This window comes from Lacerta agilis, chromosome 10 (genome assembly GCF_009819535.1).
Source record: "Lacerta agilis isolate rLacAgi1 chromosome 10, rLacAgi1.pri, whole genome shotgun sequence".
Classification (NCBI taxonomy): domain Eukaryota; kingdom Metazoa; phylum Chordata; class Lepidosauria; order Squamata; family Lacertidae; genus Lacerta; species Lacerta agilis.
Window position 1 is genome coordinate 25,728,960 of NC_046321.1, and position 24,668 is coordinate 25,753,627.

General features: G+C 42.5%; 1 protein-coding gene across 14 annotated transcripts in view; it reads right to left on the minus strand.

The window, feature by feature from the left end:
* The window catches only part of RBFOX2 (RNA binding fox-1 homolog 2), a 169,692-nt gene that overhangs the window by 74,242 nt on the left and 70,782 nt on the right, over nucleotides 1-24,668 (minus strand). Inside the window, exon 1 of one of the 14 annotated variants that reach the window (XM_033162579.1) lies at nucleotides 16,618-16,870. The exons of the other annotated variants lie outside the window; for them this stretch is intronic. Within the exon in view, the coding sequence (XP_033018470.1) occupies nucleotides 16,618-16,644 (27 nt within the window). The 5' untranslated portion in view covers nucleotides 16,645-16,870. Of the gene's footprint in view, nucleotides 1-16,617; nucleotides 16,871-24,668 lie in introns of those variants that run through there. 14 annotated transcript variants of the gene reach the window in all.

Below are 24,668 nucleotides of genomic sequence, written 5' to 3' on the forward strand. Positions count from 1 at the left end.
GCCCACCCAGGGTCAAAAACTGTGCGCAACAGCGGTCGCATGCCAATCAAACGCATGAAAAATGATCACCGCCTGTACTTCTTGATCCAGCATTGTCAATTGAAGCCCAAGTGGCCATGGTAGGTCAATGCAGCTTTTACCAGATTTAGTTGGTCAACCCACTCTTGGACAGAGATAGTCTTGCTACAGTGAAGCAAGCTCTAGTAACCACCTGGATTACACTGGATTAGTGTCATACAGTCATACCTCGTGTTGCGTACACTCCGTGTTGCGTACGTTCGAGTTACGTACCTCCGCGACTCGGAAGTCCTCCACGGAGCGCGAATGCGCAGAAGCGCAAAAACCCGCAAACTTCTGGGTTTTTTCTTTTCTTTTTGTTTTGTTCATTCATGTTATGTACACCCAGGTTACAAGGCGCAACCCAGAACGGATCGCGTACGTAACACGGGGTACCACTGTACTTTATATATGGTGAAATGACTCAGAAGCTTTAACACTTTGTCAGTGAGTGCTGTTCATATTACATCTACAGTATTTTGAAATAATTAAATTGGGTGCCTATTTGCTTCCAAACACAAATTTACTTTAAAACCCTAAAAGACTTGGGACCCATATACATAAAGGAACACTTCTTCCCATGCCAGCCTGCTCTGATATTGAGATCTTTTGTAGATGCCCTTGTCTATGCACCACCTTTAATGGAGCTCTGTTATGTAGTCAGAAGGGACAGCGCCTTTTTGGTGGTAGTATCCTGACTCCGGAATAAGACATTTCCATTTGTCCAGGCATTCTGGTGATGCCTTATTTGGAACTGCCTTCTCTGCTCCCTGGTATTAAGCTTTTAACCAGCCTTTTATCTTATTGTTTATTGTAGGGTTTTATACTGTTATATGCATATACTATGCGAATAGTTGCAATAGTAAGATTTCTATACTGCTGATAAACTAAGTCCTCTGGGCAGTTTACATACCTACTTTTAGAATAAAACACACAATTCAACTGTTTATTTATTTTTAAAAAAACTAAAATCCAAATCCTGTACATACCAAAAAGAGTCTTAATGTAAGCACAAATGCAAACACTATAAAAACCAAAAGGGGCAAAATAAATTAAGTGCCAGAATGTAAAAAGCACGCGCGCGCGCACACACACACACACACACACACACATATATATATATATATATATACACATATATATATACATACACCACCCTACAATCATCTGATGAAGGGTTGTTAAGAACTATTTTAAGTGAACAAACAAAACTTAACTTCCAAATCTGTCTCACATTCTACCTGTTTTCTTACTATCCTTTGTAATTTCTTCCACTACCAGCTGGGAAAGCAGCTTTTTGGACACCCTCTTTTTCATCTTTTGAGGGAATGAGTACAGTAAGCCTGCAACTTACGTGGGGGCTACGCTCTGGGGGACGTGCCAAAAGCCAAAATCACGTATAGCAAAAACACACTGGGTTCAATAGCAGGTGGGTTTGCCAAGGTCATTTTCCTTAGAACCCCTCCCCCTTTTATTTTATTTTTTTGCCACACATACAAAGCTGAATGCACACAAGTTAAATGTGCGTAAATTGTGGGCTTACTGTAAAACAGTACAAGTGGTATTCAACTGCTTAGTCGTGCCCATTAACTTAGTGGATTTTTATTACACTACACCAGGGGTCCCCAAACTAAGGCCTGGGGGCCGGATGCGGCCCAATCGCCTTCTAAATCCGGCCCGCAGACGGTCCAGAAACCAGCGTGTTTTTACATGAGTAGAATGTGTCCTTTTATTTCAAATGCATCTCTGGGTTATTTGTGGGGCATAGGAATTGGTTCATTATTGTTTTTTTCAAAATATAGTCCGGCCCCCCACAAGGTCTGAGGGATTGTGGACTGGTCCCCAGCTGAAAAAGTTTGCTGACCCCTGCACTATACCTTCCTTTCAATTTTCTAATGTCGTACCCCTTAAAAGTATAGCTCGTTCAAGGTTACACACAGTTTTGCCAATACATTGCCGGAGAAACTCAAAATCAGCATCAAATGTCTATTTGGGGAAAATATACTGGTCTGCACTTATACCACATAGTTAATGGCAGCTGAAAGGCCTTGAAAACTTCCAGAGAAGATAATCCCAACAGAAGTTATCGAGGCCTTTCCCTCAGTCCTGTTATCTGCACAAGGGAAAAACTTTTAGTTCAACTGCATTAGTAACAATTCATTCTGTTAAACTTGTACAAACTCTCAACATGGATGCATATTTAAAGTGGTTTAATGCTTGCTTGTAAGGGTCACTGAGCTTATCTGGCAATTCTGTCACAGTTTCCAGCTCTGCTGCAATGATAATGTAACTTCGCCTGAGAACTGACTTCTATTCGAAGCCCCACAGCTATCCTCAATAGCCTCTTTTCAAAAGCAGCAAAAGATACAAATGACTTCTTCCAGATAAACAGCATCACACTCTTCGGAATACAGATACCCTGGAAACCGAGGCTGATGCATCCAAAACCTACATCACTGTGAAAGATCACGTACAATCATTTGCCCACCAAGAACACAACCCAGGCATAGCCTCAGCCTCAAAAGGCTTAGCTGAACTGACACCCCCCCTCAGCTTCCTGAATCCAAAAGACCATCTGTGATAGCTTCTTCAACACACCAGCCTTCACTTTAGAAACCACCATAAATTCAAACAATTTATGTTTGTAATCTGATGCACTTCTTAGTCTATCTGCATGATAACTCACAGCATCCCAGTAAGTTTTCATGGCTAAACCGGGATTAGAACATTCTAATCCTGTTTTAACATTATGATAAATCTCTTTAGTCAGCAGCTGATCTAGCTGCAGTCTACTTCTCCAGGAGTCTATTATGACAGTGCTTGATTCTGAGAAGCTCTACTGACCACGATGATTTTATAGTGTTGCACCCAAGCCCTTCCTGATGTGAACACAGTGGGGATTCCAATACAGTGGTACCTTGGTTGTCGAACTGAATCCATTCTGGGAGTCCGTTCAACTCCTGGAACCATTCAAAAACCAAGGCACGGCTTCCGATTGGCTACAGGAGCTTCCTACGCTCAATCGGAAGCCAGGGAAGCTGCACTGGACGTTCGGCTTCCAAAAAACTTTCGCAAACCGGAACACTCACTTCTGGGTTTGCGGCATTCGGGAGCCGATTTGTTCGGGAGTCAAGCCATTCGACAACCAAGGTACCACTGTATACAGTTGGTCTTAAACTTGGTGGTAGCAGGCAAAGGCTTGGGATATATGCCACTAGCACTCTAGCCAGACCCAAGAGACCCAACTAAATACAAAATAAGGCATAATTAGCTGTATGATAAAGTCTGAAATCCTAGAAGAGATTTCAGCTGAGAATGAGGTTTGCATTTTTTGTCTGACTAGGCAAGGGACCAGCTTCAGACATCCTCTGTTGATGCTTCATCTTGCTCCTTGAATCTTGCCACTCCACTAACTGCTGCCAAGACAGCAGGAGCTAGACCTCACAAGCTAGGTCAGTGAGTCAACACACCGCAGGATACAGGTTTGGAAACAAGATTACCTGTCAGCCAACAGAGGTACTAAGATGGGGGTCTTAACAAAAAAGTTGAGCCTTGGGGTGAAAGGAAATACCGGTACATTAAGGTACTACTTGGGTGGTAACAGAAAGAAGAGCAGCAAAATATGTTTCCTCCAGTGATAATAAAGGGCCAACATGCAGACCCATCTATCACCTGAGGCACCAGAATTACCATCATGCTGTACAGCCTTCATGGCATTTAATATTTAAACAGGCCAATAAATATTTCAGGACACAGCCATCCCAATAAGAACTCTATTAGGATAAAAGCATATACTAATACTGGAAGGCCACGACCGCATTTTGTCCAATGCTCCCTCTTTCTGAAGCCTCCACTGGGAACCTGAGAAATCCAACAGTTTGTGATTGTTGCAGCTTCAGTTACCTTCCAAACAGCAGAGCCGGCAATGTGCTGAAGGAAGAGTTGGAAGACCCAGCCCTACCATATTTGTGGAACAGACACCTAGCAGTTCGAAAGCACGTCAAAGTGCAAGTAGATAAATAGGTACCGCTCTGGCGGGAAGGTAAATGGCATTTCCGTGTGCTGCTCTGGTTCACCTGAAGCGGCTTTGTCATGCTGGCCACATGACCCAGAAGCTGTACGCCGGCTCCCTCGGCCAGTAACGCGAGATGAGCGCCGCAACCCCAGAGTCGGACACGACTGAACCTAATGGTCAGGGGTCCCTTTACCTTTTAAAGGTAATTAGACTACCTGAGCATTCATTACAAGCCAGTTGCTAGAAGAAAAAGTTCTGTCCATTTGTTATTCTGCACGTCCTTTTCCAAACTCAGAAGAGAAACACCACATTTTCCTTTCATTTTCTAAAAACTGCAAGATCAATTAAATGAATTATAAGCCCTAGGAGTAACTGTACTCCAGGCATACTAAAACCCAAACTGGTAAGGTTTTCTGTATTTGTAGACCTCATGGTTGGAAGTGATTAGAAGTAAAAGACTCCAATTCAAATTATACTTCACGCACCCTGGATTTGAGATTGGGAGAAATGTTGAACAGGCCTTGAGTTTACAGCTCCTTCCTCAAACACCAAATAAACTGAGAGACCCTGAACTCAAACAAACACAAGGTCCTTAAGTTAACACAGCATTCCCCCACCCTCAATGGAGAGATGGGAGGGGACAGAAGGGTTGGTGTCCAAACATTCCTTTTCCATTTCCAATATAAAATTACAGGGAGGTTTTTAAACTTTGTTTAATACATTTATGTGCCGTCCTTTCACAACACAAAACAGTTCATATAAAAACAAATGAAAACAATATAAAATCAGCAACAGCTACACACACACAGAGAGAGAACAAAACAAGCACCAAACCAACCGAATGCCTTCTACTGTAGTTCATTTCATAACCAAAGACTCTAATCCTTGCGGCCAATGTTTTATTTTCGTTCAGTCAAGAAATGTAGACAGAACAGAAGCACAGAAATCATGGAGGCTCCTACTGAAAGAGGCAGGTACATGGGTCCCAATCTATGAAGAACTTGGATGCCAATTAAAAGCCAGTGCGACAATGCTAATGATTATGTCTCCAAAGCACAGCATTCTGCAGCAGCTGAAACATAAGGGACATCTTTAAGGGCAGTCCCATGCATTTCACTAATATTATCTGAAGAGGCCCCTATGCCATTGTGACTGGATATTACTGCTTAGAGGGCTTTTCTGTGAGCAGTGACGCATTACCCTCTCAGCCTACACACCGATTGTTCACGAAAAACTGGAGCACAAGAGGGAGATCCAAGTGGCCAAAGCTTTCAGAACAAAGCACATTATTTGGGGTAATATACAGGAACTGAAAGGAACAGACTTTGTGCAAGGCAGGGATAAAGGGAGTTGCTATGGATGCTGGAGGCAGGTCTCGAGAAGGCTGAACAGGAACTGAAGATGTCTGAAGGAGCTGGGAAGTCAGATAAAGCTATAGATCTGATATGATGCAGCAGCCAGAATTCAGAGTATCAGTGAATAGGAAAACTGAGTATTTACTGGGTTGTATATATATTTCTGCAAGACACATATTGCAATGATGAATTAATCACAATCTCATACTAGACAGGTAGCTGGAAAAATTAACAAATTAGGTTATGTGAAGATCTCCTTACAGATGAATTAAAAACTGAAGCAATTTGATCACACCTTTAAACAAATTACCGTATTCATATGTGCAATATGTCACACATACACATCTAAAAAATGATCTAATATGCCATTTTTCTCTCTCCTTGGTGCAAGAATAAATAACATAATTCAGAGGAATCACGTTTTTCTTTACCTGGCTTATGAATGTCAAGCACTCTAATGTTTATCTGAACCAGCTTCCAGAATGATAATGAACTTGGGAAGTTACTCATTCAACAATACATTATATGTGTATCACCAATTCCTTTCTGAAGTTCTTGCCTGGCACTATCGCCGTATGGAAAGATGTGTGACACCTTAAAGTAACCCTGTACAGTAGAGAATTTCTCATTTGAAGTCACTGCAATCCTCTGCAGTCTGTTCAAATAAATACAATTCATATCCAGATATTGGATGGCATTTCACAGCTTAATCGCTAGCTATTCCTTTCCGATTCACTGCTTACTATTAAATAACAAAAGCATACCTAATTTTTCAGACAACCACCCCACTCAGGTTATTCCTCAGGGTCCTCCCAACTCAAGCTCTTGTTGGATTATTTTTTGCCAGATGTGCATATAATTTATATTGGAGCAAAGTAATTTTAGTCCCCGCATCAGAGCTGCACTATTTCTGCACTGGGCTTTAGTTTACAAAATGACTAATAGGCTTCCTTATCTATGGGGAAGAAAACAAAAAGAAATTGCTGTTGCACTGTCTCCACCTATCATCTAGCTATAGCTCTTATCTCTTTAGCACATCAGTACCTAACACTGAGAATTCTAAGACTCTCAAGAAAGATTCATTCTCTCACACACAAAAACAGAAGCATTTCATTCCAGCACAAGCAGTGAGGAAAACTCAGTATGATTTTCGAAAACAGTGCCATTGTCTGCATTCTGGGGCCATTTTCCTTCCTATCATCTGCATCACATCAACCTCAACAACTGCTCTATACTTTTTGACTGCTTGTTGCCAATAAAAAGAAAAAGAACAGCACTGTGTGCTGAAAAACACACTCCCCTGGCTTCCTGGTCCTCTACTCTTGAGGGTTTGGAAGATGGTCTTCTGTTTGTAGCCTTCTTCCCAGTTTGTACCTTAAACCCCCAAATAAGAGCGTTAAATCTTCACCCCTAATTTCCCATTCTCCCAGGGTTTCTTCAGACATTAACTCCTACAGGGTAAGCACTTCTGCTTAAGAACTTGCATGCAAGCTACATGCCAACTGTTCCACGCAATGATCACACATGCCTTTTATTCTGCTACATTTCCAATTCTGGAAAGCCACAGCCAATAGTGGAATCACATATGGTATTCTTTATGCAGTTTGCACGCAATTTCTCACATGTCACTGTTAACCACATAGAACAGCTGTGATGTTTGAAGCAGCCCTAAACAGTGTTGATGTGGAAAGAGAGAGTCATGCTATGATTCGATATCTGTTGGTATTTTTCTGACCTTCTGCTTCTTATTGTACTAAATCTTAAAAGAGGTAAAGATAGACATGTATACACACATACACATATGGAAAACACACACTTTCTGCACATTTTTTAAATTTAAATTTGACTAAATAGCCACATCTGTGCCAGTGATATTCATTAGGAAATTGTCATGGACCAACTGAAATGTAGGGAACAGTTTAGAAGGATTGCAAGCCTAATAAAATATATATTTTAATATATGGCAAGCAAGCTGTTTTCCATGTGTGCATACAAGTATTCATGCAGGCACATGACAATTCCCTCTGTGCACAGTGTTAGAAATTAGCCACAGTTTAAAAACCTTTGTCTTAGTCCATAGTGTAGACCAGAAAAATGCTCTTTGAGGACTTGGACTATGGATGGTACAACAAAGAGGGAACAATTGGGTCTCCATGTACTGCTACACTACTGAGCTATGCATATCACATTCATGTTGTTGACCCTGCCCACATGGATCCAATATTTATATAAATACTTTAGCAGTGCAAGAGAACTCAACAGGGGCAGTATTACTACACTACTAATGCTATGTGTGATTATGGCTTCAGTAAATTTTCGAGGACAACATATATAGGCGCAATGGTACTCTCACACAATGCTAATATTAAAATCACCTCTCTCTATGCTGGTAGAGTCTTTGTACTGATTCTGCAATTCTTCCCCTACATCTCTCTCAAGTTCCCATTAACTGTGCCAATGTTTTTCCTCTCCTCTTCTCATCAGAATTACCTGTACCTTGCTTCTAACTGGTTATGCGATCATTCCCTTTGCTCCCTTCTCCCACACTCACCTTTGAATCTACATAGGTGCATCACTACTGCATACAAAATGAGACCTGAATCCATGTTCCAGTTCCACTTCCTTAGATTGCAGTATGTGCTACCTCTATATTAAGAAGCTGCCACCCAGACTCTGAGGAAAGGGCACCTTACAGCTGACAGATTTTTTTAACCCAATTTATTCTTATTTACCTGTGTTACGTCCAGTTCTGATGCAAGATAGGAGAATGAAAAGTGCTAAGAATTGTATTGTTTGATGTAAGAGGTGTGGTGACTAGAAACCGAAGCAAAACTGGCTAAAACAATGGTTCAGTCTACAAGCAAAACAATAACAGGCACTGTAGAATGATTACATAAATCTTAGTTGATTAGTTTTGTGAGTTTAAGTCAATTAATTAATTCTGCACGTGAGAAAAACAACAGGTCTAAGTAAAAGGGGCATTTGTTTTTAGACCGATATGTCACAGCAGACATCATACTAGATGAGGGATTTGCCTCTTTTAAAATGGTTCTTACCTGCAGTTTTTATAAGCAATGCTATTAAAAATATTTTAAAATGCTTTAAAATCTGCTTACTCATCAAGAAAAACTTTATAGTTGATTAAAGTATTTTATGGTCTCTAATGCAGAATCTTGTTACTGTCATCACAGAATTAAAAAAAAAACCACTGTCACTATCAATCCACAATAGATTACTGATCTTGACTTAACATGCTTTTTAATGTGATTTGTCAGAAACACTGGAAAGTACTTAGCATTCCATAAAATATACAAAGACTTTAAAATAAAAAGTGCACTGAACACACAAGCTTGTGCACAAACTTGCTCCCAAGTATGCCTCACATCCCGCCCTGCACAGCATCAGGTTGTGGCAGATATTGAAAGAAAAAAACCATAGAATTGTAGCGTTGGAAGGAAATACAAGGGTCATCTAGTCCAACCCTCTGCAGTGCAGAAATATTTTGCCCAATTTGGGGCTCAAAGCCACAACCCTGAGATTAAGAGTCTCATGCTCCATCACCTGAGCTACAGAAACCAATTGTTGTGAAGCACTTAATAAGTTTCTGTGTACGGTTTCCCCAACGCTGTGCTAGCTGAGGCTGATGGGATTTGTAGTCCATAACATTTTGCAGGCACCAGATTGGGGAAGGTTGGTGTCACTTTTTATTGCAGACTAAACCAGAGCCTTCCTATACACTCTCTAGTTTTTAAATAACTAATGTTGTATTCTGTGGCTACCGTATAATGAATTCTTTTGCAAGTTAAGAGGAATTATTATTTCAGGTTGGAGTAGAGCAGGTCAGTGTTCTCTAGCTGATACAGCAAAGCCTAACCAAGCCAAGGAAGAGCATAACTAAGAGCCAGAACTAATAACTCAGCTGACAGAGTCCATTCTCCCCGCAGACATGACACCAGCAAGATCAACCGGGTAGGGTCGTTATGCACCTTAAAGAGAACCCAGAGAAAGGAAAAACAATTAAACAATTGCTCGTGGCAGGGTTAGAAAACCCCTAATTCCCACACCAGGGAATGTTTGACCCTGTAATAACAACTCGTAACGTGCAACTAGCTCATACAGACTGGGAAGTAATTCTGCACTCCTACTGCAGCTCCTGTCATCTTGCGTGAGCATCATGACTTGGGTGTATATGGCTTGGCTAGAAAACCACATTATCCCTCAGGGTAGCAGTGAGAATGGGGGAAGGTTCACCAAAGTAAAAGATGTGGGAGGTAAGACAGTAGTGCAGGGGTCAGCAAACTTTTTCAGCAGGGGGCCGGTCCACTCAGACCTTGTGGGAGGCCGGACTATAATATGGGGGGGGGGATTAACGAATTCCTATGCCCCACAAATAACCCTGAGATGCATTTTAAATAAAAGGACACATTCTACTCATGTAAAAACACGCTGATTCCCAGACTGTTCGTGGGTCGGATTTAGAAGGTGATTGGGCTGGATTCAGCCCCCATGCCTTAGTCTGCCTACCCATGCTCAAGTGGCTTTGCTGAAGAAATTTGGAGGGAAACGTTTTGGGGGAGAAAGAGGCTGTGTTTGACAAATGGAAAAGGGGGTGCTCTTCCAGGCACAGGTTTACATTCTATGATTTTACTCCCATTCAGTCAGAATACTTGGTATTAACAAAGAATTCAGCATCTTGAAGAACTCTGCATCCATTTTAAAAAGCAGCTTCTGGGAATGTCAATGCAAATATTATGCTTGAAAGGGTGCATTCAATGTATGGTAACACCTCAGAAACTGCGGGGGCAGAGTTATACTTCCACACTTCTTAGAGTCAACAAAAGTCAACTTGACTTAGACAATTTGGGTGACCTTGGCACATACACTTTTCTCTTTTTCTTTTTTTAAAGATCAAAATATATTGAAGCAATCAGGCAAATAGAAAGAAATAGCAAAAAGCATAGAAGCTGGAGAGGAAGAAGGAAGCAGCTGCAGCTGACAGCAGATCAGCTCCCCATTGGTCAGAAATGCCCAAATATACATATCATGTCCTCCAATTACTTTTCTCACAAGCAGGCCAGGCTTTCCAATTAGAAGATGCACAGTATTAATTCACTGTAATCTCAGCCATCACGAAGAACTCGTGCTTTTATCAGTATAGCCAGAAGATGCGCTTCCACAGGGAGCCATCATGTGCCTTTATCTGTAAATGACTCTGGCCAACTCTCCACAGTCCATTAAGCTAATAAATCATGTTGGGACCTCTTCTTCAAAAGATATCGAACCAATACTTTGCATGTTTGCAACAGTATTAATCTAATGATTGCAACAGACTTTCCAGCGAAACAGCCAGAAATAGAACTCTGATCTACCAATCCCCAGTCCTGAGCTCTATCTTTCTAAGCTACCTTATTTCCACAACTAGAAATCTATTAAATTGCTACGGCTTATTCTTGGGACACAGATTTGAGCAAATGGCACTGGTGTATCAGATTCCCCTTTATACAACTTCCCAGCTTAGGCTCATTAAAAGCAGCTTCCGACTTCCTGAGACTATGGAGCAATAAGGGCATAAAACAATCTGTCCAGATCCAAACCAGTTTAAAATCCCCAGTAAGGAGGGATTTCAAGGATTCCCTCTAGGATCTGGCATGCCTAGGCCACCTGTAAGCAGTTTTCTTCAAGCTGCAATTAACAGGTTTTAATATATCCCTACATTTCAGGCAAGGGTGCTATTGTTCATTTCCTCTTAGAAAAGTGGCCTGCAGGTATGGGTTTTTTTCCCCAGCAGCACCAGCATGCCTTGATTACACTTCTCCCAAATCAGCTGGATTGTTTGAATTTAAGTTATTAAGTCAATCGCCTGCACTTAACCACAATATCTAAACATTTCTAAAAGATGAAGTCAAAGTAGTATGATCATTAGGAAGATCTAGTGTGACAGGAAGAAAAGGGGGGAACAGTGTTGTCTACACAAGGGAGCCCTGTAGCACATGGAACAGATATAAACCCAGATGGTTCAAAACAATGCATGCCACATGCTATAGCACCAATTAACTTTTAGCAAAACCCTATGCCATGCCAGGGACCATTGGTAAAGTCGGCTGAAGGTCAAACTCAGACAATGAGATGATTTGACAGTGACAATCTTTACTGAGAAGGAAGCAGATTAGTGGGAATTCTGCCATCAAAGCAAGAGAGGAAAATGAAACTGCATCAGGATAGGCCTTATTTCAAGTATACATGATAACCCATAAAGGGTGAATTATAACACAGGAAAGCGCTTGAGAGTGTTAGCAGATATAAGGGGGAGCTCTGAAAGAACAAGAAGAGCATGTAATACATTACTTGTAGTGTGGGCAGGCAGACAATGAGAATAATCCTGCAACATATTGCAAGGGGAGGAGCAGCAGCTGCCTTGAATGTGTGCATTTTAAGTATAAACAAAGGAGATAATTTCGTATAAGAGAATGCTTACGGTTAGTACACGGTAACCATCACACTTGCAACTGTCCCCATTCTACATATAGCACCCACCCTAATCCCATTATAAGGCTAACAAAGATGCAGTCACTGGCCTGGCTACTACTGTAGGGTGAGCAGGGGAAGATCATAAAACAGATATGGGCAAACTGAGAAGATGGAGGGATGGTAAGCACACACAGCCTCTAATGAATCAGAACACTGCCAAGCAGAACGCTGCTCAGATTTAAATCAAATCTCCATTTAAGGAACTCCTGCATTCGTGCTTTTATAAAAAGCAGGCTGGGATTGCAGTGTCTGGCTACAGTTGTTTGTCACAGACTGGCGTGGGGCTTGGCAATGAATGGGTTATAATGGAGGGGGAAGCAAAGGAAAGAGGGGGGGGAGAATGGTTGGAAAATATGAAGCAGCTGCTGGTTCGTTTAAAAAAAAAAACCGAGCAAGTCTGAAATCCATAAAACCAACACTTCGAGTTCTGGGCACAGTGCAGCTAGTCGAGCACATGCCAACATAAACGGTGCTAGCTGGAGCCCCCACCCCCCCTGCCCCAAGAATGGGGGTGGAGAGCGGGGGGGGGGGGTGTTGCTGACAGAATGGAGTCAAATCATTTCAGAGGGCTTACAAAATGGAGACAAATAATACTTCAAGGAGATCCTGAACTTCCAGAAAAGAGAAATGCCAGCCGCCCTGCCCTCTCGGAATGCTACTACCTCTTCCCCACCAGGAAGGGCAAAAGTGCCACTCCCCAGCTTGCGGCTCATTCAACATGACATAGCTTTGAAAGGAGCAGCTCTCCTCCGTCTGCTTTTAATTACAGTGAGCATCCCCTCCCCCTACCTAAAGAGTAGGAACTGTAAGCAGGCAGGAGCCCAGGTGAAAGACTCCATTTCTCCAAGCAGGAGGGGAGGGGGAGCAGACAATGGAATGAGTGATTCATTGCACAGGAACACACTCCAGAACGGGCTACTGCCACATGGGCTTGCTGAACAGCTTTAAAGGGGCAGCACACCCTTTTCCGTTCTCCTGGAAGCTCAGTACCTACCCCCTCTTTCTCATCTCTGATTGGAAACAGATACTGAATAAAACGCCAGCAAGGCACTGGGCTGTCCAAGAAAGGAAGGGAGGGCTTTTTTGTTCCCCAGACGCTAGTAATTTCAAAGCATAGCCAAAAAAAGGAAACTCCTTTAACATATATAATTCCCTCTCCACTTTCCATTTCATCTGCAGGACTATCTGGGCTGAGTTCAGGCAAAATTCACCTGAATGAGGCCTAAGGAACAAATCTGGGGCACTTTTGTGACGAAGGTTTCACACATAATTAGAAACATGGGGCTCTTATTTTTAAAGCATTCCCAACCAACAAATGCTATTTTAGTACCAGCTTCAGTTCTCTGCATCTATTTTAATGGTACTTCACTGATGAAGTGTACTTATACATTAACACACTGAAAATGCAGAAATACAAATTAAATTGTCAGTTTGGAGTGCATGTGGCAGATTCTGTAACACTTCCCTACTGCCTCTCAAACCAGTCTTAGACATATGACCATATTGTATAGGAGTGAACCAAGAGGCACTCACTCCATCCCCTCCCACTGGAACACACATCCCCAGAAGAGACCATTTTTTATACCAGTAGTAGTACACCACCAGCGTGTTGTGCAAATGGTACTACTCACAAAAAAATAGTATCTGAACATCTTTGGACACAGAAGCATTATCCCATTCACCAAAGTAATTAGAGCAACAAATATGATTAGAGCAACTAATTTGGTTCTTGCTCATGTAAACATACTCTGAAAAGAACCAATCTAGCTGGTGTCATAATACTAACCAAAAATGCTTGTGTACATGAGGCTCCAGCAACTGATGCATTCAAGACACTCCAAAAGCAATTGATTTCACAAAGCCCCATTGAGACATGACTTGTGATCAGCAGTTCTGAACACAACAGCCAAAGTCTGGATTACAAGAATGTGTGTACCTTCAGGAATTATTCCATAATAGAATGCCACCTTAAAGCCTTTTTGCAGCACAGTGCCCTCCAGTTGATTGGAACTACAAAGCCCATCAAATCTAGTCATCATGGACAGGGATGATGGGAGCTGTAGTCCAAAACACCTGGAGAGTATCATGTTGGGGAAAGCTGTCCTAAAGGTTAAAAAAACCCCACTTAGGACGAACCAAGGAAGTCAGTTCTCTCATGCAGCCATGCTAACTCATTCAACCAAAACACTGCTTTCTTAATGTGGGTTTTCAGATAACCATTATATTTATCAGGTTGTTTGTGCAATTAAAGCACAAATGTTCAAAACCATATTGGAAATTATATACTGTATACTGTGGTCCTAGACTCCCATTAGCCCCAGCCAGCAAGGCCAATGCTCAGGGATGATGGGAGTTGTAGTCCAGAAATACGTGGAGGACTATAGGCTCCATGCCCCTGTTATGTATACTAAGGTTAGGGTCACAAAGCCAAGGGTAGTTAAGAATGGCCTTTATTGAGTCTTAATATCAGCTTCTACTTCCTTCTCTCTTTTCTCTAGGACAAACAGAACAGACTTTCCTCAGCCTATGCATGTGGGAGTCCTCTAAGCTTCCTTGATAAGCTTATAAGCCTTTTCACTTTCTGTGCACATGACAAGAATATCAAATATGCCTATCTTTACTCCAGGATTTCTTGGACAGTTTTATATGTTAATCATGAGTTCAGACCTACGAAAAGCAGCCATACAAATGTGGAACCATACATACAGTGCATAATGCCTATGTATGGGGGGGGGGGAAGCAAAACACATTAAATAAACCAGGTTTCATGTATGCCTAACAACGCTTATATTGAAAAGAAAAAAATCTAACTACAAAAATATTGAGAAGGCCTTTGGAAGATGTTTCTGGGCAGCCTCCCCAATGTGGTGTTGTCCAAATGCTTTAGACTACAACTCTCATCAGCCCTAGCCTCCATAATCATGCTGACTGGGGCTGATGGGAGTTGTAGTCCAAAATATCTGGAGTACAGCAGGTGGAGAAAAGCTGTCCTTGAAATTGTTATTTGTCCCAATACAAGTATCCTAGATTTTTTTTAAAAAGATTATAAATACAGCAATGAGAGTCGGTAGTAGGGAGGAAGAGCTACAACGGGCCCATGAATGGCTAGATATTCCTGCCTTTGAACCACTAAAATCAATGCTAGTCTGTGGGCGGAGGAAGTCAAGCTGGTACCAGGCTTGTAGCAACCTCCTTCTGAGCCAGTCATCTGAAATATAGTGCTCCCTGAAGTCGGCCATGCATGATCTCATCAAAGCATAACAGAGACTTAATTTAAAACAACAGTGATGCATATATGTGTGATGTTACAAAAGGTACATGTCAAATGATGCAAGATTTCAAAGAATGTATCAAATTTGTATGATTAAAAGTTTTCTAAAATTTGGCCTTGGGAATATCCCCCCCCCCCCCAAAGGTACCCATCTCTGCATGGCACTGCAGGGCATTATATAACTGCAAACAGTAAAAAAAGTCTGGCTCTAATGATGTTGCTTACTGACCTCCTCTGTTTACTCCCCCCCCCCCGTTGAATTCTCTTAATTCCTATACTACCTTTCTATGTCAACTTGGGAGGATTCCATGCTTTTTCAAAAAACAAAAACTAAACCTCCTTCCCACTTGCCAAGGCTCTAAATGACAAGCAGCATCAGATAACATCCCTTGCAGAGCAGGAAAAATGACTGCTCTTCAACACCGGGCAAATTCCCTGAGAAATCCTCACCTGCCTTCAGTGCCAACGCTGTTTCCTTGGGAAATTATATGCAGCTGCCTTCCTGTGCCTATGCCTAGCTGAAACATACCTCACAGCTTGGAGGGCGCTCAGCTTAGACAAGACACCTGGGGAAATGGTTGGGGTGGGGGTGTTTACCTTTGTTTGTCCCAGAGAAGTCATTAAAATGCAGGTTCAGCCAAACCTGCAAGAAGACCTGCATATGCCCCCCATTGCACCGCTGCTATGCAGGGGGTGGGGGTGTTAAGATAAGGTAGATTTGATGAATAAAACAGAATGAACCTCAAGGATCATATCACACTATGGCCACTACATACTGCTGCATATCATTAGTTGGTTCCCGGAGGAAACCCAAGATGCTAAGAGCAAGAATGAACAAATAAATGAATAAAAAAAACCAAATACCCCAAACCTAGTATTATTGATTCAAGAAAGGAACGCATGCCAGCATGGAAGCAATTCATTCTGAAAAGAAACTCAGAATCCAATCCTCTAGTAGCCTCATGCAAACTGCACCAGGACCCCAGGGAGAAGGAAGCCCCTCGTGCCATTGCAATTTGGTAGCAAAGCCCTCCGTACCTCTGCAGTCCCTCTCCCCCCCTCCCCCTCCACGCCAAGACAAAGAGGTAGACAAATCCCCACAGGGTCTTTCCTGAGCTGCAGCTGCACAGCACAGGAAACAGGAATTTGCTATGGAGCAGAATGAACAGGGATGGCTGCGCGCACACATACACACACACACTCCCATGTACGGCAATCTTCCCGCAGCTCAGAGCGAACGTTATAAGAAGGCACCATTTTTATTTTTATTTTGCTCTCTTCCCCCCCGCACCCTGCAGCAGGCAAAGCCGCTGCAAGACACTCCCGATTCTCTGTGCTCAGAGTTGTGCGGGGATGGCAGGGGCCGCGGCACCACAGAAACGCAGCCTTACCTGAGTGACCATTTTCTTTTTCTCCATAAACCAAAACGGGTGGGAGGTGTTGGAGAAAGGGGAAAGAAAGACCCTTCCGCCAGGTGGGGCTGTGGCAGAACCCTTTGCCTATTTGCTTTGCGCCCCGTCTCCGAATGGCGACCAAGAGGGAGCGGGGGGTTCCCCTTGATCCTGGTTTTCCTCCCTTTCTTCTCTCGTGTTTCTTCCTTTCTTTTCTCTTCCTCTGTGGCTGTCTCTCCCCCGCCCGCCCTCTCTGCAGCTCCCTCCCATATCTCAGCCAGATGGCGGCTGGAAGTCCCTCCCCCGAATGCCTAAGGTAATTAATCAGAGCCAGGGCCCGCCTCCTCCTCCTCCTCGTCCCCCGTCCCCGCCTGGACGGTTGCAGAGCCAGTTCGGAGTCAAGCAGAGGGGCCTCTGGGATACTGCTGGCATCCTCTTTCCGGGCTTTGCGCGCCTACGGGTATAGGATTACTCGGGCCGCGGTGGGGCCGCGGGCGGGCGCCAGAGCCTCGATCAAGTCGGGAGGCGTAGGCAGCACAGCTCCGTGTAACAAAAGAGCTCGAAGCCCTTCCAGCTGCCCGGGCACGCTTGCACATGGCGGGCGGAACTCTCTTCTAACACAAAAGGAATACCTGCAATGTCACCTCCGCGCACCTTGGACACGGGCAATGTCGTCCTAGAAGATGAAACCCTAACTGAACTCGGCGCCCATTAGGGCGGTATGCTTTTGCTGCTGCTTCTCTTCTCTCAAGGCAGAGCTTCTTCCAGAGTAACAGAGAAAGAGAACTGGCAATGAGGGGGAGGGAGAGAGAGCGCGCTTAAATCTGAAAAGGAAGCAAACGCCCCGGAAAATATGGTTTTGCTTGGTGTGGTTTTGGTTTATCCAATATAGTTTTTGATGCTGAAATGAACATGGCTACAGGGCTCCCCCAAGAAGATGCCTGACTGGCTTCTGCTTTATTTGCTTACATTTATATGCCACCACACAGTTAGAGCACGGTTGGTAGCATTCAATAAAAATAATAATAATTCAGAATTGTAAATATACCTATACAGTATCCCACCACAGGTTTTGTTGTGTTTTTATGTTGTACACCACCCTGTGATCTTTAGATGAAGTGCGGTATAGAAATTTAATAAATAATAATTCGTATTCTCGTGCTCTTTTGCGTTTATTTGGCACCACGGGGAAAAAAAATACTGTCTGTGTCTGATTATGTATTAGATCCAGAATTACAGTTACCCTAGTAACTTGATATATGCGCACATCCCCAGAGGGAATCCTGGTTCTTTTTTAAAGTTTATTATTCGTTTTATTTTATTTTTAAAAAAGCAGCTCATATTATGAACACTGGAGCTCAAACAGGGCAAAATTAATGAAAAATTATTTATTAAAAAAAACAAAGCTGATGCATATGCAATCTGTGGGGCTCTCACCCAAACACCATTTTTTTCAGTAGAGGAAGCAGAAAAATACTTTTTGTGTGTGTGGTGTATGCACACACACCCGCGCACACACACACACACACACCCCTCATATATCTTCTAGTTTAATGTACAGTATCAAAACCTCAGCCTGCACCACACCACCACCATTTCCTACAACTGTGGAATAATGACATGCAGAGCAACCACATATTATAATACCAGCAGAAAGAAGTAGGAAAAGGCATTACAGATGCTAGAAATCAGCTCCGAATAGTGGCAAATGCAACCAACAGAAATGCTGTACATACTACCATTTTACATATATGCTCCTTCCTCTCCTTCCTTGGGAGCACTGTCTAGTTAGTCCAGGGGTGGGGAACCTTTTTCAGCCTGAAGGGCCACAACTTTCCAGGGACCATGTGCCAACAATAGGTGGGGCCAGAGGCAAAAGTAGTGGAACAAAGAAATGCAAATTGCACCTTTTGTACAGTGGGCTGGTTTCTGCACTTTCCCCCTTCTATCCTCCATCGAGGCAAGCAAGAGACATTAGAAGTGTAGCAAGGCAGTAGACACAAGATCAGCTTCACCACCAAAGGAGAAATACTAAGGTCAGGGGGAGGGGGCCAAAAGTGCTAGTTGTCTCACACCATGAAGCAGTCCTGCTGATCAGCTGAGATGTGCCTGAATATGTGGATGGTGGTGGGCAAGATATTCTGCTGTTGTGGTATGTAGATAGACCCTGGATTCAAACCAGGGGCATCCAGCATGTAAACCAGAAGTTGGCTCCTCCTGCATTCCTTGTGCTTGCTCCTACAAGTTATGATTGGGTAGTGGGTGAGGGGGCATGGGTGGAGAGACAAATGCCCCATAATGTGTGTGATTGTAGCATGGCTGCTGCTGCAGCTAGGAAGCCATTCTGCACTGTTCATGGTTTTCTTCTGCCCCACCCTGCCCCCATCTAGTCCAGCATCCTGTTCCCACAGTAGCCAACCAGATGCATCTGGGAAACCTGCAAGCAGAACACAACAGCCCTCTCCCTTCTGCAGTTTCCATAAACTGGTATTCAGAAACATTACTGTCTCCAACCAAGAAGGCAGAGCATAGCTAGCAGCCATTGATAACCTTCTTCTCCATGAATTTGTCTAATCCTCTTTTAAAGCCATCGAAGCTGGTGGCTACTGCTGCCTCCACAAGTTTCATAGGTTAACTATGCACTGTGTGAACTACTTTGTTGTATCTGCCCTGAAACTTCCAACATTCCAATGATGGCCATATATGTTGCAGTGTTATAAGAGAGGGAGAATAAGTTTTCTCTATCCCCTTTCTCCATGCCATTCATAATTTTATAAACTCCTATTGTGGCAACTCTTGCTCGCCTTTTCTCTACACTAAAAAGTCCCAAATGCTGCAACCTTTCCTCATAGGGGAATCATTTTGGTTGCCCTTTTCTTAAACTTTTCTAGCTCTACAATATCCTTTTCGAAGTGAGGCGATCAGAAGTGCACACAGTATTCCAAAAGCAGTTGAACCATAGATTTTTTTAATAACAATTATATCAGCAGTTTTATTTTCACTTCCTTTCCTAATGATTCCTAGCATGGAATTGGCGTTTTTCAGAGCTACCGCACACCGCGGTGGTTGACATCTTACATAGCTGTCAACCCTCCCTGCTGTTTCCCAATGCTATAATAAGAGAATTTTCCGCAAAAACAGGGAAAGGTTGACAGCTATGCATCTTCACTGAGCTATCTGCTATAACCCCAGGGTCTTATCACCACCAGTTCAAACCCCGTGTGAAATTAAGATTAATTTTTTTGTGCCAAAATGCGTAATATTGCACTTGTTTGCATTGAACTGCCTTTGCCTTTGCTATATTACTTCCCATCCACCTCTCAGTCTGAAGAGGTCCTTTTGGAGCTCTTCACGATCTCTTTTTGTTTTAATGACCCTGTGAGAACTGCATCCACAGGATCGGTCAAGGCCATTTTGGAGGGAAACCAGTACGTAGTGGCGGAAGAAGACAAGCACACACTTCATGAAATCAAAAAGTTCTGCAACACCGTCACTGAAGAGATGCCTCTCATGGTGCTGTGAATGGATAGTGCTGTGCAAGTTCCATCAACAGCAGTGCTCTCTGAGATTTATTCTATTTTCAGCTCTGCCTAACGAGCAAACATACTCAGACTCAACTCCAATTTAAGTGCATTATTAAAAGGTAACGCCATGAATTTTAATCTAGTCTGAAAGTTAATGGAGTTACAGATAACTGTGGCAAAAATACTAGCATGAAACCTGCTGCATGGGACCAGTTGGTAAAACACAATATTTAGGCCCCTATATTTAGGGGGAAAGAACCACAGAGTCAATTCTACAAAGGTGATGTGATTCACACTGGGAGGTAAAATTCAGATTGTCTCTATAAATAATTGTTTCTTGTGGAAAAAACCCCTACACATCACAACTCTGCCTTCATCTGTTCAAAAGATGAATAGCATGTATCCTAAAGAAAAGCCTGCATCTGAACCGGCAGCCTTGACGTGTGTGCTTATTCTGTCAAAGTACATAAATCTATAGTAGCTTTTAGCACTATGCTAGATAATTCACAAGTAAAAAACAAGCAAGGTGGAAGCAATTTTTATACTCAAGCTTAGGAAAAGACACTCACAAGATGCAGGGTTTGTGGGGTGGGGTGGGGGTTGAGGGGGAAAGGCCATCAACTGAGCACCAAAAGTATCGAAGGGCATAGCACCCTGTTAATTGCTTTGCTCCCTCACACCTTTAAAAAGACACACCAGTATGTTGAACTAAGGCAACTCAGCTTTCACACTCACTCTTTCTATGTTCACATCTTCAAAGCCACTCCCCCTTCCTAACAATTCTTTTTTTAAAAAAAGTCCAATGTAAAACAAAAAAAAGAGCAAGACCACCAATTTTACTGCCCTAGTATCTGCCATGCAGCTACCACTCCCTTTGGGATAGATCTATTCCTTAGACCAGGAATGGGAAACTTCTTCTTTGGAGGGTCACATTCAATTGGCTGTAAGCCTGTTGCGGGTCACTTGCTGATAATGCCATGGTAGAGCCTGCAGAGGGTGGGCATGGCCACTCTTCTCTTTCTCTGAAATTCTGTCACTGTGTGTTGTCAGAGTTCCCCCAAATGGCTTTTCCCTCCACAGCCACCCTCCTTCCCTCAGTCTCATATTTCTTCTCTACTTCTCCACTCTCCTTCTTTCCAGCTCAACATCCCTCTTCCCATGAAGCAACGGTCTCCACATCCCTCTCTGAGTCTCACACCCAGGAATTGGAAGAGAAAAGGGAAAGTCCTTAGAAGCAGGAGTGTCCCCATAACAACCAGAGAGCAGGATAATGTCAATGGCCTTCCCTCTGGTAGCTCACCTGGTTCACACCAGATAGGGGATAGGTAGGCAGGCTTAACAAGGTGACAGCAGCAGCACTGCTTCTTCCAATGAGCAATGGGGAACCAACACTAATTCTCCATGATGCAACACAGCATTATTCAGAAGCACGGTGGGCAACTGCACCTGATGCTCATCAGAGGAATGAGAGAAAAGAGGACCCAAAACAGGATTTCCAGCAGGGCCAACAGCCCAAAGATGCCACCCACTGACACCAGGTCTGTTATATCTCCAGCTTGCCTAATGCTACCTACCAAGTTTATGGCAGAAGTGAGGTATGAGCCAGGGACTGATTTCTAGCTCAGTCTCTTACACACTATTAGGCTATACTGACTGAATTTATTTTTTCAATATCTCTCCAGTACATAGATTAGGCTAATTAAAAGACACGTGTTTCCCTCAAAAGTAGCCACTTGGATGGAACAACAGAATATGGAATATGGAATTAACATCATATCTGGGTCTTCAAGAAAGGCCGTTTTCCCCTATTTGACTGTGATTAACAATGCTTTACAAAAGTTACAACCATCTGTTATCTTCACCATCTCCACCCCCATATTACAACATTGCCCACCCACAGAGGGAAAAGGGAGAGAAGGAAGATGGAGTACTTATGTTTAATGTATTGGCTTCTGTATAAAATTTAAATCTGTCAAAAATAGCATAGTATGTCTCTGACTACAGTGCAGGTACCGGTAATTCTTTTTAGTAATGAATGGCAAGGCCTAGATATCTGTGACTCATTAGTCTACAATTGGTGGCGGGAAGAGAGAGATTTTAAATTTCTATCATTGGTGAACAACTGTCACCATAAAAGTAATGTGTAAGTGCCAAGATTTCATGTTCTGAAAGCAGAAAGAATAATGGAATACAAGCTAAGTATATGGAGAATTAAAGGCTGCATTAATCCATGTTTCTTAGCTGCCCGCAGAACATCTTGTAAGGAGATGGGAAATTTCCCCAAGTGGTTGCAATACAAACTCCTATTTGATTAAATTCGGTGGTTTCTTAACCAATTTTTCATATCCCAAACAAATCCCTGTGTACCAATACAGAAATGACCTGACCCCAGATAGGTTCGTCCTGAGAATTCATCATTGCAGAGGTGGGGTGTCCTTAGCTTAGGTATGCTCAAAGAAGTTATTGTGTCTGCATTCCCAAGCCCCTCCTTCATGCAAAGCATGTGGGTCTATTATGGTTATAGCAAGGCTAAATCACCCCACTTCCATCATCAACTGCAGTTTTAAGGGCAATTCTGAACCTCTTGCTTGGCCTCCAGGTAGACTAGGACAGCGACTGCTAGATTTATTTCTCCCAAACCAACATGTGGGTTTCTGGAATGGTAGTCTACATTGTTTACAACATGTGGAATAATATTAACCTTAAAATGTTGATTTTCCTCCTGTGCTTAGAATCAAAGCAATCCATTTATTAAGGTCATTTGAGATAAAGCCATTTCATCCTTCTCTCTCTGGGGACATTAAAAAAATGTTTTGATTTCTGATGAAAAGGTCCTTCATAAATATTTTCCCTACAGTCTGAGTTACAAAACCCATAGCATCAGACTCACCTGCATTGATGCAGCATAACTGAGAACTCCCCAAAATGTGTCTGTGAAGTCCATCAGCATGAGGACAGTAATTTCAAGTGCAGACAGCAAAAATCTAATCATATTCCAAACTTTTAACCTGATGCCAATCCCTCTTAAATCTACTGACTACTAACAAACAGCCAAAGGCAAAAATGGGGTAGCACTAAACACAAGAAATAATAACATTGAAGGCAAAGTGGAAATGCCCATTTGTATCATTTCTAAAACAGTAAACTTTCCTCATGACATAGGAAATGCCCAATGTGTTTTTTCAAGACCTTCTTCAAAGGCACTTCTCAGCAATACAGCTTTCCTAAAAGATATCCAATGCACAACCAGCCACTACTCTTGAACACAGTTCTCATATCCAATCTACAAATTCTACTGGGAGAATAGAAAATAACAAAAGGGAGGAGGAGGAGGAGGAGGAGAAGAAGAGTCCGACAAAAGGCCCAACTGCCATCCAAAGCTCTTGAACAATTGGCCATGGTTTTATATAGCTTTATCCACTGCTTTTTATTGTTATTGCTTTTATTCCTTTGGTTTTATTTTCTTATTGTGAGCTGCTCTGAGACCATGAATGATAAGGGCAGCACAGAAGTCTTATTAATAAAAAATAAACAGTAGATTGAAATGGGGTAATCTTAGTCTTTTAGTGCAGCTCAAAGAATGTTTCTGTTAGTAAGTTAGAAAAAATTCAAGTAGTGCCAATAACGTTATGTACAGCTTTCTTTTCATAGGAAGGGAGTGTTACCTCATCACATCACATCACATGCACTTCAGAGCTCTGCACTACCAGCAGAACAGATACTCCACACCTAGCTTGGACAGGTACCCTCTGGTCTATAGTCTGAAAGTACATGAGGGCAACACCTTGTGGAAGCTAAGTAGGTATGGGTCTGGTTAGTGTTTGGTGGGTGATCACCTTGGAACTATTGGGCTCCATAATAAGGTTGCCAGATTTTTTCCAATGAATTTGGGGGCAACTTTTCAACTTCCTACTAAATAGATGGATTTTGTCAGGGAACTGATTTGTAAATCCAGGGACTATCTCCGGGAAACAGGGACGTCTGGTAACCTTACTCCATATGAAAGGTGGGATATAAATGTAAGAAAATAAATACATGAACTAATAACGGATTACTGATTCCCTGTCTTTAACATATGAACCCAGCTGATTTATGCATAATACAAGGCAAGATTCTTCGTAGCATAGCAGATAGAATGTTGGGAGGGTATTTTTATATGCCTCTTAAGAAAAGTGATGTACATATTGCTGGCACATTCAAGCAATCTTTGTGTTTGAACATTCTCCTCTCTTTCCCCACCAACCTCCTTAGGCCTGCTAATGCAAAGGCCTGCAAGACTTGTTCATAACAATCAGCTAACCATCTTTTTATATTTGCAGGCTTTCTCATATTGCATTTCAGATATTTACTCGTGTGCAACAGTGGTGGCTATGTGATGGGTCATCTGTGAGGTGCTAAAAGATTGCTGAAAAAGTCCTCAACAGTGTATCTAATACAGGCAAGCAGAACAAACCATAAATTGTATACTTATATCTGGAGTACTGAAGGAAATGCTCTCTATTTTTAACTGCTTTGGGTAATCAACCC